This window comes from Epinephelus fuscoguttatus, linkage group LG21 (genome assembly GCF_011397635.1).
Source record: "Epinephelus fuscoguttatus linkage group LG21, E.fuscoguttatus.final_Chr_v1".
Lineage (NCBI taxonomy): Eukaryota > Metazoa > Chordata > Actinopteri > Perciformes > Serranidae > Epinephelus > Epinephelus fuscoguttatus.
In genome coordinates, this window is record NC_064772.1 from 31513301 (window position 1) to 31529420 (window position 16120).

Here is a 16120-nt window from a genome sequence, read left to right on the forward strand (position 1 = left end):
AAATGTGCACTGACATAGAAACACACACAGACTTATGGTGCACGAGCAGGCACAATCACAGTTTTTAGTATACACACTCACACACACATTCGCACACAAACAGGGACACTGACGTGCACACATTGTTCATACGCACAAACACACTCTGGCACTCAGACACACAGCCTACATACAGGGTGACTTTGGCTGTCGTGCAACAGATGGCGGGGCTACTGCCCTCGTCCAGCCTGCGCTCAGTCGCTCTGACAGCAGGCTCGGGCGTCACAGCACCTTGGCAGTCCAGGGGCCCCCGATGCCAACCTCGCTCCTACCCGTAATACTCAGCCTGGCACCCGGGCTGTTAACCCCGCCATAGGAGCTGTTCAACCTGTAGAGTAATGGCCCTCTGAGACACATTTTACTCTGCTAATGTGCTGTTTCTCCAGAAATGCAGCACTCCCAGCTCCACTCTAATCGGTCTGCAGCTTTACTTTAATTTTAACATTCATAAAACAGCAAATGGGCTCATATTTCATTCCTGCTTTTATTAAAGGAGCCGTAAGACTTAAATTTAGGAAGCGTGCGCAATTGTAAAATGTGTCATTGATGTTAAAAGTTTAAAGGCAACATCGTGTTGGCTGCTGCTGGCATCGAACCTCTGACCTTCAGGTTACTCAACAGGCACACTTAACTGCAACTGGAAGGATGCACCAAACTGATTCATACTGCCTGTCAGCAGCCTTGACAGCAGTTGAACGATGCTGCGAGGAGTGTTAAAAAATTCACGGCTGCCCCTGGGCTGTCGACTCACGAGAGGCGTGGAGTGAGAGTTTGATGGCTACGCTCTCTCAGCTCCTCAGGCATGACGCGATTAGAAAAAAGCCCATCAGTGGAAACACTGTCTAATAATCTCTCTCTGTTTTTGTCTTGTTTCCCTCCTTTGACCAACTTCTACACGCTGCGAGAGGCTGCTACTTAATATTTCATCACTTTCCACGGCAGATTAGCATTTTTGCTACTCTCTCCCATACTGTTCCTTTTTTCTCATCCTCTCACACATTCCCAGCAGTGCTTTCACAAATCTCAATAATCCCTACAAGTATGTTCATAAAAATCAGATAAGGAGGCCAAGGCTCTGCCGGTGACAGTTATTGCAAATAAAGCATGGAGAAAAAGCATGGTTGGTAATTGCCTCCTCCGTCACACACTCTGGATTGGACCGCGAGTGTGTATGTGTGCAGGCATGCATATATATACTACACACTCTAGTGCCAGGACGCACATAAACACACATGTATAGTCGATCGCTTATGTGCTGTCATTCATGTAATTCCCTCAGTGACAATGTGATGATGTTTTAAACTGTAGCGTGAGTGACATGCCAGAGAACCGCAGGCGTCTGTCAAAGACATATAGTCCTCCACACCCACACACACACACACACATACAGCTGTATAGATGTAAATAGAGAGGAGCCAGTTTTTTGTCTACTTGACATTTGCCTGCTGATGTTTAATGCCCGCGCCAAAAATCCCTCCACATCTCCTTTTGTTTAGATGTTTTATAGTATGCCAGGCGGGCGTTCTGCACGCGCCCCCAGTGGAATTAATTTACCCTCCCAGCATGTTTGCATTGCGTCTTTAATTACCACGGTTGGGTGTATTTTGACATGCTTTCAGTAGCAATAGCAGTGGCTCTCAATAGCTTTCAATAAATATGTACTTGCTACGGAGAGAAAAGGTTAAATAGCTATAGAGCAGAGCGGGTGTCGTCTCTGTGATTTCCCCGTCTTTGTCTGTCTCTCCTCTTCTACTCCGAGGATATCAATAGACATTTTCAGACAGATACAGTATGTTGTATCAGCGAAGTAGAGCAGCTTTAACCTTTACCAAACACTGGACTCATCACTAATAAGCTTGCCCTTTTATACCTTCTTTTTCACTCTTAAACCTTTACCATCCATGATAACACAGTCATTTATAAAGTTGTGTTTTACAAGTTTGGCTCTATAGGACAAAGCCTGTGACTTTCAGGTTAGAAGGCATTCATTGAAAGAGGAGGGGAAGACGAGCAGAGACAGTCAGACAGAGTTCTCTCTAAAAGCTCAGCCTGAACCCTGAAGACACAGCAGGAGACGCTGATCAATGGCTGTGTGAACAAAGTCACTTTATGCTGTGTTATGCCTTCGCTTGACAGCTCTGGGAGTTAGAATGAGTGGTTTTCAGGGAGCTGAGGGAAGAAAGTCAGAGGGATTGCCGCCCCCTACGGGTTTGGAGGTTAATTCATCACTTGTATCATTGGAGGGGGCTGTTATGAGTAGGAGGAAAGACTTGTGTGAGACATATCTCAGTGACAACCCTGAATATGCATGTGTATTAGTAGTGACTCAGTGATTTGTGATCTTTAGATGACTTTTTCCTGTCTGCACACTCTTGTCATGACTGATTGTCATTGGAGAAAGAGTTTATCTGACGTAAAGAGACGAAGGCATTGGGTGACACTGGTGGAAAGAAACAGGGAATTTCAATGATAATGACTGAAAAGTAATCATTGAATCGTAGATGGATTGGAGTTAGGTTCAAAGTAAATGTAGTTTGATCCTGTCTCAGTTCTCCCCTCGTCACTTAGTCTGACCAAGCAACACATTCTCTCTCCGACCTCGTCACATATTGACATTTTGGTCATGGACTTCCACATCCCCATAGGACTTGCAAGGTACCCTGAGTGCTTTGGCTGTCAAGGTCTGTTCTTTCAAGATACACTTCCATTTTCAGTCTCTTTCAAAATAAACGCACTACATCGGTACAAAACCGCAAATTGATGTTTTTTCCTTCAACAACAAACACAGGAACAACACAGAAGGTTGGTGTTTCTTGAACCCAACCACCACACCTCCCGCCCGCCCCATTCGGACTTTCACCGCCTTAATTTTCATCCTTGTTCTGCTGCGTTTCCCCCTGATGCAGCCGTGCGCCATTAAACTATAACGGCAACAGGTTGCATATCATGTCGACGCCTTTTTACGTTGGTTTCTGACGCTGCAAGTCACTGCCCAATAGGGCTGTCAAAATTGCTGAAAAATGACGTTCGAATATTCTTCTAAAAATAACTCATCGGTTCGAACCATTCGAATATTTTTTTTTCCGGATTATGTCCACAAGAGGGCAAACCAATACAAGGAAACATACTTGTATATGTATTAATACAAGGAAACATGACTACTTGTAGGTATTTTTATTTCAACATAAACGTCTTTGAAAACATTTACATACCTACACATTAAAACACATAAAACAATTATCTATAACATTACGTTATAAACGACCGCGGACCTCTCGCTCGCCCCCCCTCTCTGACCCGTGGCCACACCGCCCGCGGAAGCGCTGTGAATAGCCTCGAAGCGCCGGACCGTGACCAGCTCGCGCCCTGCAGCGATCGTGTCGGCGTCTGGTCTATTTTCTGCGCGAGCCGCGAGTGAATGTGTCAAGCTGGGTGACGGAGACAACAGCTGGGAGCAGAACCGCTTGTCGACCAGGGTGGAGAAATGCGCGTCTGATGCCAATGCCCACTCGCAAAGAGGACAGCTGCGGTGGTGTGTTTTGTTTTTTTTTTCTCCACAGTCGAATATCAATTTTCACATTCGAAGGTCCATTTTTTTTTTCAAATTCGAATTTAAATTCGAATTTAGAATATTTGTTGACAGCCCTACTGCCCAAGCGCTGGATTTTGACGACTTCGGAGTGAGACCTGGCTCAACCAAGCAGCAACCCCAGGACTGAAAATGAGGAAGTGCCAAACCTGCAGTTCCTCTAATGGCCACTTGAGGCTGACTTCAAGAGGAAGTCAATCCCCACAGACCCCCATGTTAGAATCCTCAACATTACAGCAGAAATAAACGTGTACAGCCTGGTACAAAAAACAGTTTTGGTCTTTATAGTTAATTTCAACATTCACAACAACTGTATGTGGGATGAATTGTTATATGACTTAAAGTTACTTATAATTAAGCAGGTGGCCGCTTTGAGTGACAGGTGGATGCCGTTGATTGACAAGCAGCTACCATGGCAGCAATATTGATTAGGTAATGTAGCCATGGCTTAATCCCAGATTCACAGAGTATAGGTGTAGCCATAGCTGTTGCTATCGCACTGTATTGTTCAGTTAATGAAAGTTAATTGTAACATTTTGGTTGCCTAAAAAAGTCTTGTTCAGCGTTTGGTTGCGCCAAAAGACCCTCTAAGGAGTCAGATGTTCAGTGTTACCTGTTAAGTACATTTAGTTTTAATGTCTTTTGATTGTGAAAAATGATCAGTTTTACATTTAACCATAGCTGTAAATGCACCATACTAACTAAGCTAGCAGTGAGCGTCAGAGTTAGCACCACCTTCTTGTCCAAATATGGTCGCATCTGGCTCCAAAAATCTAAGACGATAAACTTGAGGCTTCAAAACAGGAGTCTACAAACCAAAGGGGGACGTGCTGGTAGCTACATCCACTTCTTTTATACAGTCTGACACCAGCCACCATGCTCCTCTGTCTCCCTCCACATTATCCATGATCTCAGGTGCAATCACCTGCCTGGTAACACTGACCACAGCAAGGCTCAGCAGTAAAGTTGTATTATGAAACAACCCTAGACACACCAACAAACACACTCACCACTGGCAGTCCCACATGGAGGCAAGAAAGGCACATTTAAGCACATTTATACACACATATACACTGCACACTTCCCACGCACAGCCAGTGGATGTTATTTATTGTTGGCATTTATCTCCCAGCGTGCAGCACTGTTTGCGCTTACAGCTGCAAGCGACACCGAGCCTTCAGTCCACATTGCCCAGCTTTGTGGAGTGGAGATTGTTTTCCAGCTCCCGTTTTTTTCCCTCCTGTAATAACCAAGTCAAATGTCATGCTTCGCTGTGCAACAAGAAACGGTAACAGTCAAAAGTATGAGGAATCATCCCTGCCTCCTCTTAAAGATGTCCATCCACACCCCGCTGCCAGTGACAGAGCTCCACATTAATTCACCTGTTGTGGTGGTGTTTAGAGCAGACACAGCAGAAACAAAGGCAGAGGAGCCTAATCTGTGACGACCAGTTTATTACATAAACAGTGAGTTGTTGCAAATGGTACAGGCCTGCCAGTGACAAATCATTTTAATTCATTCCTAACCTCTCGCTACAGTGGAAGTGAATTAGCCTGTTGATGTAGCTGCTGTGTCAGCATGGCTGCTGTGCTCTCAACTCCTTGTCTTACACACAAACACACACATACATACAATTATTCATCCCCTAAACATTTTTATAACAACACCACAAATGCTGAAGCACTCTATGTAAAGCCTTACACACAATATGGGCTTGATTAGCCACATACGCTTGAGAGCCATAATAACATTGTCCATCCCTGCCCTTACATCATTCCATGACCCTGGATGAGCCGTATTTTTTACTTCCAATAGGACTAGGGACCGTGGAGAACAAATGGGCTTGTGAAGCTGCTGTTCTAACACCGTGGACCACATAAGAGCAATTAAACAGTACATTAAAATCCCCTCTTTACGATCATATCACACTTGTCACTGATCCATTAGTAGCTATATCTGCCAAGCAATGAGAATCTTAATTGCACAATTAATTCCGGCCTCTGATTGATGTGACCGCCAAATTTATGGCTCGTGCGAATGCTAGGGTACTGCAGTAGACAAATGCGTGACAGTATTGCTGACAATTATAGCAGACTAATGGCCTGTTTCATAAGTGCCAACACATAGCGGCCTGGTTTAAAGTCCTTCCTGCCATGTTTTTACCACTGGACTGTGATTGAGGTATTCAGGAGTACTCCATTTGTAGAACTATTTTTTCAGCTGAAATAATCCTATTTATAAAAGTCTCTGAGGTCATTATGTACAGTTGAAATAAAAGCACTGGTTCCCTGACATGGAACAAGCTCACCATTGTTTTTCTCTTCCAAGTCAAGGCAATCATCGTCAGTGTTGCATTGCTTCGCACAATTATTCACAGCAGATGATATCTTTGTTCCTTTCTCTTAATCATTCCTCTAACAGTGTTACACAGCTGGCTTTTGTTGTGGTGCCCGCAGTACAGTGAGGTTTCCACTCATGACTCCCTTGTATTAAAGTTGGAAGACAAGAACAGACTTATGAAGCCGTATTGATTTGCTCACTGCCGAGATCCATTTACCGAGTCGGTAGAGGGGGAAATGAATTGATACAAGGCAAACAAAACGCGATCCCCTGTCTTCAGAGGCAACTAAATGATACACAGATCTGTTGAGCTGGAGCCAAGTTCGCCCCTCCTCACTCTTTCATTTACTCCTAAGCATAGAATTTAACTTTGTCATTCCTCCAGTGTTGGACAGGTTAGGTAGAACATGGAAAAACAGCATCTAAGCTGAGAACAAAGAAGAAGAAGACGTCAGAGCAGGGGGGCTGCCCATGGACAGCATCTTAGCAGTTGGGGGTTCAGTAGCTTGCCACGCTCCATGCTTGGTCTGTGCGGGCACTTTAGCTGGAGACCCTCTGCTTCCCAAGCCAGGTCCCTTTGGACTTAGCTACTGCCGTCCCTGGCGGTAGCTCCAATATGTGATGTCATCAAGAATATCTGACAATGGATGCATCTTTAAAGTCTCTCTTAGACACATTTTAAAGTATGTAAAATCACTTCTACTGCTAATTTTTCATTGAAGATTTTGGCTTTTGCTCTCTGCGTTCTTTAGCCCTGCTTGTGCGAGGTTGGCCAGTGAAAGACTTCAGGGTGGCTAGTGTTTGTGTTAGAGCTACTACAGAGATATACAGCCATACATGTTTGAGCCTCAGTCAGACCCAGACTCAGATGAGGAGTCTAATCGGTGACTAGCAGACATATCAGAATGCTAAGTGTAGTTAGCATCTTTTATTTATGTTGTTTGTTAGCTTGTTAGCTTTTAGGCTAACTGGCAGTGGCTGACACAGCGTGAAACATACAGTAATATCTGCTATGATGAGGTCTTTGGTAGTTAGGTAGGAAGCTCCACGATCCAGTTTACATCCAAAAATTGCACGCTCTGTGGCTCAGAGTGGTTTGTCCTTCAAACAAAGGATTGGCAGTTTGATCCCTGGCTCCTCCAGTCTGCATGTCGAAGTATCCTTGAGCAAGATACTGAAGTAGCAGGTGGCACCTTGTACGGTAGCCTTGGTCACCAGTGTGTGAATGTGTGTGTGAATGGGTGAATGTGACTCATGGTGTAAAAAGAAAGGCGCTATACAAGTGCAGGTCCATTTGCCATGTTTGCTGCTAAAACTTTCCTGCTGCTAATGCAAACTCTCACTCTGTTCGCTCTCTGTACTGACAAGTCTGCTCTTCACTGGAGTTTTCAGGTTTCCTAGTTGGTGTTGTGTCGAAACCTGTTCCCTCTGTTAATATGTGTTTTCCATATTAGACAGCTATTGGCTTTCGTATCAGTGATGTACCTAATCTAGCTTCCTTGGTGTTTGAATTTCACATTTTAGGGGATGCACAGACGTCTCCCCCTTCAGTAAAGGAATGAGAAAACACCTCTCTACTGACAAAAGTTGCACAGATACAAGTCAGTATAGTCAAGGTCAGACATTTTACGGGACATAAGCAGAAGAAAAACAGATTTTTGAGTGGAGGGGGACTTTGAGGATACACAAGCTGTTGTCTTTATACTGTAAAGCTGTACAAAATACAAAGTAGGGTTGATCAAGGGTCAGTTAGCTAACACCTCTGCACTCTTTCCACTCACAAACACAAAGCAGAATCACTAACCTTTGAATGCTTTCAGAGCACAGCATTCAAATGATATCAAACCTTTTGGGTTATTCCATTGAAGTGGTGATGAGCAGTGAAACCTTAAGCTGTGCCGCGTCTACAGCCATGCCAAAAATTGAAATCTTTAATAATATAATTATTAATATAATTAGATGTCTGTTAGAGTAATGCTTTCTCACTGTAGGGATGATGTAATATCTTGCAACCTTTGCTAATAAAGCGCCAAAGACAGAGTCTTTCTTGTCTGTCTTTGAAGGAGTTTATATAAATAACAGCAGGTTACTGAGCCAGATATTTTACCTCAGTGAAACTTGGCAAACAGCTCGAGGAGATGAGTCATGCCTTATTGGTAGAGCTGATAATTTAAGGTGCTGTAACCTTTTTTTTAGATATTCATGCTTCTTCGATAATGAATGTCGGAATGTCGTACTCTGTGATATAACTTTAAAAACAGACCGATATAATCGAGTGTAATCAGCAAATTGCTCACCCATAACAAATGTGCAGAGATGGCTGACCCCTCCCCTGTAAATCTGTTCTAAAAATACAGTTGGAACTCAGGTAAAGTCAAATTACAGGAACTGCTCTAAAAGGCCTGTGGAAAGAGTAGTATAGAGCGGTGGTTTTGCAACCTGCAATCAGTGACAGCATCTATGAATTTACAGAGCTCTTCAGAACAGTTTGGCAGCAGCGGATGCATCTTAGAGGTCACTTACTCTTCCACTCTATGACTTAAAATGTCTCTGAAATGACAGGGCACTGTGATCTGGTAGGTAAGGGCTCCAATGTGTTACCATGGCACCAAAAATCTCTTTCCCATCTCCAAAAAGCTTCTTCTTATGGGGATACTTTATCCAAATTGTTCACTGAAAGCTTCATAAAATTCACACTTTGCTCTCACTCCCTGACGTTTAGCAGAGACACTGTGCACTTCTCTCCTCTCCGCTCTCTCCTTGCTTTTCTTTTGTTTATCACTGACACCTTCTATTTCAAGAATGCTGATGAGTCCTTCCTACATTATTAATTTGGCTCCTATAGGAAAGGGTCTCTGATCAAAGTGCAGAGTTCAGAAACATGCTCTGTCGTAATTAAAGTTAATGCTGCCAAGCGTGGTTGAAGACAATGCCAGCCTGGTTAACGATTTCCGAGCGTGTCTCGTCGGCGCCACCTGTTTTCGTTTAGCACTTTTCAGCAGCTGTTCCCATAATTATGCTTGCTGTCAGTGCAGAGAACGGGAGGGTGCACTGCCGCATTGTGCTATGCCGATAAACAAGGTAGTTAAAGGCCACTTATGGCGACACAGTCACTCTCCCGAAGGGGATTCAGCGTCTGTTTCCAGAACACATAATGGGTGAAGTGTGTATGTGCAGTTGGACATAGCAAAGCGCTTTTTATCCACCATTAGCTTGAAATGAGAGGCATCTGCTTCATGATGTGCATCTTTACTGTGGTTCCACTGAAACGCCTTTGCAAACATTCCCAGTTGCCAAGTACACTTCGAAAGTCACCTTTTATTTTTTTATGTTCTCTTTGATTAGATGTAATCACTTCCTAAATCGCCCACAGAAACATCTAGTGTCACTCCAGTGCTGTATTCCAGTCTGTTTTGGGTTGCTCACAGTGAGATCCACTCTGTCACTTCATTGATAGCCAGTAGCTATAATGCATTTCAGTGATGTGGATAGATCTGGCCTCAGATGCCCTTATAGAAACAGACTTTGCTGTGCTAATGAGCCAAATGAGCTTTCTCATTAGAAAATCCCCAAAGGGTAACAGTCCCGGTTTGTCAGCGCTGAGTCAAAATCTGCTGCATTACCCAGTGAAGAACATATAATGTTAGTTCACAAACACTCAAAACCTGTCATTGCCAGCTGTGTGCTTGATGCCCTTTAGTGTTGTGTAACAGCATTGCCTCTCAGCCCGTCATTGTACCTGGGAAAGGCTGGATTTGTTTTTAGGCTTAGGGGTATTTAATATTCGTCCCCTTTGTCAGAAAATGTTGCGAGGAGAAACACCGCCAAAAGAAATTTGTGTTACAATACTTATCACGCGTGCACCACTTTTGCAATTACACCCATGGCTGATTTCTTTTAGCCCTTTTAAATTCATTTCCAATGACCTTTATGTCGCCAAATTGGGCCAAGTGTGGAAAGAAGTTTCCAGCAGTGTTAATTGTTTTAGGCAGTGATGTGCGGAGAACTCAGAGTTATGTGTGAATAGAAGTAATTGTGATTCATTTGCACTCTCTGTTTCTCTCTCCCCTCTCCTCCTTTGCATCTCACGCATGCTTTTTTTTTCTGTTGCTCTGTGTCTCTGACACAAGCTTGCACACATCCAACACACCTTTCTTGTTAGCACGTGACAAGTTAAGTGAGGTAGAAACAAAACAGAAAGGCCTATTAAGCAGGTGGAGCTCTTTTGCTAGACTGATGAGCAACGCTTTCCTCTCTCTGCCCTCCTCTGTTCACCTGCTCGTGTCTCAGCTCAAATGCTGCCTCTATCGCCCTCCCCTGCCAGGACAATAGACTGTAATGAATGGGTGCTACGCGGTCACAGTGTTAATTAATAAAGGACTTAATCGTATAATGGACTGTGACTGCATGGCTGTGTCAGAGAGAGCAAAAAGAAAACGACATGGGCTTTTTTTGTGATGAGGTGGCCAAGTGGGCAGTCACTTAAGCTACTCGTATAATGATAACAATGCTCCAGCATTACAACCACTCCACTTGAAAAGGTTTAGTGCTAAGTTTGACCTTAATGAGTAGTACCGGACCACAGTACTTAACCTTTTATGCACCAGGCAACATGCGTACTTGTATCCAACTGTAGTATCTGTGGATTTTGTTGTGACTTTAAAGGGGACCTTTATGCTTTTCCCTATTTTCTGTCATATATATTAAGTTTCACTGTTGGTTATAAATATATAATGTGGCCAAAGTTTCAAATAATGAGGTAAATGGGCAACAAACCATTTTAAATACTGTTTTCAACATTTTTTTCTACTTAAGAGACAAGCTGACCCCAGCTTGTGACAGATTTCTTTATATGGTCATCTGCTCCAGGTACATCACTGCAAGTGTTTACATTGTAGCCTACACTGCTGCATGTAGCTCCATGCTAACATGTAATCTTGTTTGTTGATATTGATCATTTCTCCTTGATTTCGGATCATATTCCTGCTGCTTCAGGTACACTACTACATGTAGCGACATGCTAACAACAGGTAAACGTGTGATCTTGGTTGCTGATGTTGTTAATTTCTCCCCAACTTAGAATCATATTCCTGCTAGAATATATCCATTTGTAAAGAGCTTGGTTTGGAAGTTTTTTTGTTGGTGATTTTTCTCAGTATATTGTGCTGCTATACTCCATTACTGTCATTCCCTTGCATCAGGTACACTGCTACATGTAGCTCCATGCTAATATCAGGTAAACATGTGATCTTATTTGTTGATGTCGATAATTTCTCCCAATTTTGGATCATATTTCTGCTGGAACATGTCAGCTTGTGTTTGGAAGTTAATATTGGGAAACTTTCACAGTACAAAGTGCTGCAATCCTACTTTACTCTCATTCCCTGGCTTGAGGTGCACTGCTACACGTAGCTACACGCTAGCAACAGGGAAACATGTGATCTCCGTTGGCGGTGTTGTTGATTTCTCCTTGATTTCAGATCATATTCCTGCTGGAACATAACCAGCTGTAAAGAATTTGGTTTGGAAGCTTTTATTGGTGATTTTTCTCTGTACAAAGTGCTGCTATACTCCGTACAGTCATTCCCTTGAAGCAGGTACACTGCTACATGTAGCTACATGCTAAAGTCTAGTAAACATGATCATGGTTGCTGAGGTTGTTAATTTCTCCCCAATTTTGGATCATATACCTGCTGAAACATGTCCTGTTGGAAAGACTTTGGTGATTTAACACAGTAGAAAGTGCAACTATACTCTGTTACAGTCATTCCCTCAGCCAGCCAAGATGCTAGCCAAGTGCGTAGATATGGAAGATCTATAGGAACACACTGGGCTTTCTTGGGAGGGGGCTTAGAGAGACAGGCACTAGAATAGAGCATCTCAGACAGAGGGTGAATACAGGTGTTCCAGCACACAGTGCAAGGAAATTAAAATGGGTTGTTTTGGGCATTAAAGCATGTAAACATGTTCTGGTAGAAACCCCAAATACAAGTATAAACCTGAAAATTAGCATAAAAGGTCCACTTTAAAAACCTTAACACATGTGATGCAACATCAGCAACACGTCTCTAGACCTCTTCTTTTTAAGTGGCAACAGTGTTAAGGTTGTAGTGACACTTATTTGCAAAACAAAAAGGATGGTTGCACCGTTGGCTGCTTTGTTGCAGAAGAAGAAGGTCTGTAAACACAATCCCAACAGTGCATATTCGTAGAGTGCTGTACGTGTGAACAGGAAGAAGCAAACATGTACTTAACAGTGGATATATCAGCACTCTCAGGAAGGCAACTTCCTTGCTCCCTGACTAAAGTTCAGACTATATTACATCATATTTGTTTGAGTTGTACTGTCAGAACAGACACATCTGAATGAGATTCTGTAGTTTAAGCTTGAAATCTGACAGGAGACGATGTAATCTCAAAAAAAGTTTGTTGTGAAATGTGCAAGGCCAAGTGTGTTCACAGTTAGGTGCAGCTTGTTCCTGGCATTAGCAGCTGGTCGGGGTAGAGGTGTTTGAGACATTCAGCCATCATTAGTGAGCAGCATTAGTGCAGCTCTCTCTGGAGAGGATTTTCTCCTTGCTGTAAAAGACACAATTTGGATTTGTCACTCCATGTTAGCAGAAAGCTTCCTGCCAGTGACCGTACCTGAGAAAATAATTTGATTTGAGAAAACACGTTGAACCCAAGATGTTGCCGTTAACAATGTGGGATTGTGGCTGATGACACACACAGTTCAAATAAAACTTTTTTTTTTTTTCTGGTGCTTTTTGATTTAAGCATGCAACTGTTTCAGTGTTTTTACATCAGTTCATCTATTGTCAGTACTTTTGTTCTCTCTGTCCCCGGTGCATAAACGGGACTGAGCTTGGAACAATGAGGTGACTTTCTTTCTTCTCCTGTTCAGAGGTAGTTGAATCCGGCTCTGCCTGAGCCGAATCGGTGCAATGAGGCCTGTCAAGCAGCCTGACAAACTCATTCTTGGCTAGCGGCGCTTGTTCCTGTCTGATGAAAATGTTACACTGCTCTCTCATTCTCTGCCTCGGCCCGCTATTCCCGGAACACAGCTCTGAGTGGGTGGTTATTCTGTCATCATTTTGGGAGAGCGCGTGCACACACATTCACACACACAGAGGCTCAGACAGGGTCCATCTAAAGTAATTTTTTCATCCGATGTAGTACTGTGTTCAACTGCTGGGCTAAAAGCCTCTCTAGGGACATAACTCATAGCCACTATTTATTTATTTTATTTTGATAAAACATCTTCATTAAAGATAGAGACTGACCCTGCCAATGACGCACAAGGCCATTCATTCATGAGCGTTCTATTCAAAATTGCATGTTTGTGCTGCGTTGCTAAGAGCCTGCATTGGAAACTAACTGATCACATTCCATGAGTTGAGTTAAGGCCATTTCAATATAACAGCTGTCAGAGCTTTCGCTGCTGACATGATGTCCAAGCTCCAAACAAGAATGGGAGGTTAACGCTGATGCATTATATTTACACCTGCGCTGGATAGTTGTATTTTTCTCTCCCCTATCCGCTTCATTCATCCGTCTGAGGGGAAGCAAAGGGTCATTTCCTGACAAGAGCCGGTGATTTCTGTAATAGAACCGGAAGTGTTGAAACACAGCACGATTTAATGCATTCCAGCGGTCTGAATTTACTGTGGGTCCAGTCACAGACAAAGCCCAGTTGGCAAGTTGTACAGACAGGTGTACTGCCATTTTGAAAGCAGGAGAATAAAAGCCGAGAGAGAAAGAAAAGGGGGCAGATAGAAGGGCCGTCTGGAGAATAGGGGCTCAGTCAGAGGGTGTTGAAAAGAGCCTCCACCTGAACGCACCGCTGCATCCTAATAACTCCTCAGCCTCCGAAAAGAAAAAAAAAACACCTTATGCTCTATCTTTCCCTTCTTTCCTCCGCTTCACTCTTTATCCGAGCAGCTGTGAAGGGCACACACCTGGCTGCCATCCATCTGGCTGTGTGTTTGCGTGCACGAGTGTGTATTGATGTGAGTCTATTTAAAGAGGTCTTGTGGCGGGTTTCTGGGGTTGATTGCTCTCACCACCAGTATTGTTCATGTGGATTCGGCTGCCATGGCAATAACTACGCACGTACAGTACGATCCGGCCAATCACAGTAATACAGCACTGCTCTCAAGCTTCCTGTGGAGCGGAGATCATGATCAGACAGTCGTCAGCTCTTATGTACTGAATATAAACGTGTGTGTGGGGAAACAGGAAGCACTCTAATTCTCTCAACAACTGCGGCTGAAAGGTGGTGCCCTTGAGCAAGGCACTGAACACCCATGAACTCAAGTGGAGCAGTTCAGTGGCCAGTAGCAGATGCTTAAATGTCTGAATGGGAGACTTGTTATCTCCCATTTGAAACATACAGACAAAGAGTCTCATTTTCGTTACTCAAACTGGAGGACTGAGACCAAAGCTTTTGGTTTACTCAGCTACAGTAAGCTAAAAAAAAATCGTTGGTAGGCACTAAACCACTGAACAAAAATGACGTTTTTAAATCTTTACCCAGTTTTCCTGCAGTCAACATAAGAAAAGTGTGCCAGTTCTTTAATGCCTCTGGTGTTTTCTCCACACCATTAACTTTCTCTCACACCTCTTCTCCTTCTGTTTGGCTGCAAGCAAGAGGTAAAATACACAAATCCTATTCCTTTGGTTATTTTTCTACAGATGCTCTTTGTTAGACACCAGTGGAAATTGTCAGAAAAGAGACTGGAGTGGTTGTTTGATGGACTATTTTCCAGCTGAATTGATCGTGCTGGGTGCTAGACACTCAACAGTAGTCTCTCACACCTCTCTGGCAGCTGAAATGAACCATCTTTTTGTGTACCATGTATGAGGATCCGCAGTACGAGCCATGCAACAAAACACTTTATACTATGGTAATTTCCAACAAAAGGCCTGCGGATCGCACAGGGAAGGAGGGTCGGGTTCTTAACGTGTCACAAATTATCCTTCATAGGGTTGTTGTTCAGGGGAAGCCACTGTTGTTTGAGCGCCAAATTGCTACCTGGCGCTCTCAAAGTTCTCCGCTGTCCCCGCTGCTCCTACACCAAGCTGACGGCGGAAAGGAATTAGCAGTGCTTGGCTGGACAGTACGGCCAATTGACGATGACAGCCCTGAGATATGTGACATGCTTGCCATCCATTCGCTTTCTTCTCCTGCCCCCCTCATCTTTCCCCTCTTTATCTTGTCTCCCGCCTGCTTTCCATTTTCTTGTCATTCACCATCCTTGTTCTTTCAATTTTTGTTCCGCTAGTCTCTGTTATCTTTTTTTTATGCTCTTTGTTTTTCCTGTCTTCTCACCAAAGTTAAAGTTAGATACTTCACACAGAGGTTTGAATGCAACAGTGACATAGTTGAGCTCAACAACAGTTTGCCAACTTTGGTCGGGAGGTTGAGTCATCAGCCCAAAAGACTCAGAGCTGCGAGCAGATTTTTGTGCCCTTACTTTTTCACTTTAACAAAAAGTTTGTGCTGAAGTTCACCAGCACATCAGCAGTGCCACAGCTATGACAAATACTCACTTCAGATGTTCTTTTTAAAGTCAACTCATATAACAGAAACTCACACAGCCTCTTTTCCTACTTTATACCCACAGCAGCCAGAGGAAGATGAGATGGTGTTAACCCCTGATGGTACGCAAGAGTTCATGACCTTTGAGATCCCTCTGAATGACTCTGGCTCAGCAGGCCTGGGGGTCAGCGTCAAGGGGAACCGGTCCAAGGAGAGCCACGCCGACTTGGGCATCTTTGTGAAATCCATTATAAATGGAGGTGCTGCTAGCAAGGCAAGTAACCACTCCCACCCACTTACGCGCCGACCATTACTTTGATTGATTTAATTGATTTCAGTCATTACTGTTGCTATAACCTGGGGACATACAGGTGAGTACAAACATGAGATGGACTACCAGACTGCATGGATTCAAAGTCCTTTGTATGATGATTTTGAGTGGTCACTTGACGTTGAAGGGGACACCGCCTAAATTAAGAATTCCAAGATGTTATTTCCATGGCTGAGGAAAGTTCAATCAATAGTTGTGAACATGAGCTACTCTATCTCAAAGCCAGAAACCAGAGAAGTGATGAGACTTGTGATGTCATAGGGTTTAAAAAGTCTGGAGC

At 43.5% G+C, this 16120-nt stretch overlaps 1 protein-coding gene across 7 annotated transcripts in view; it reads left to right on the forward strand.

Moving 5' to 3' along the window:
* LOC125881571 (partitioning defective 3 homolog) overlaps positions 1-16120 on the forward strand; it is a 420073-nt gene that overhangs the window by 215558 nt on the left and 188395 nt on the right. For 5 of the 7 annotated variants that reach the window (XM_049564735.1, XM_049564733.1, XM_049564738.1 and 2 more), the window contains one exon: positions 15595-15783. In XM_049564735.1, the coding sequence (XP_049420692.1) occupies positions 15595-15783 (189 nt within the window). The remainder of the gene's footprint in view (positions 1-15594; positions 15784-16120) is intronic. The other 2 variants (XM_049564734.1, XM_049564740.1) reach the window with 1 other exon arrangement.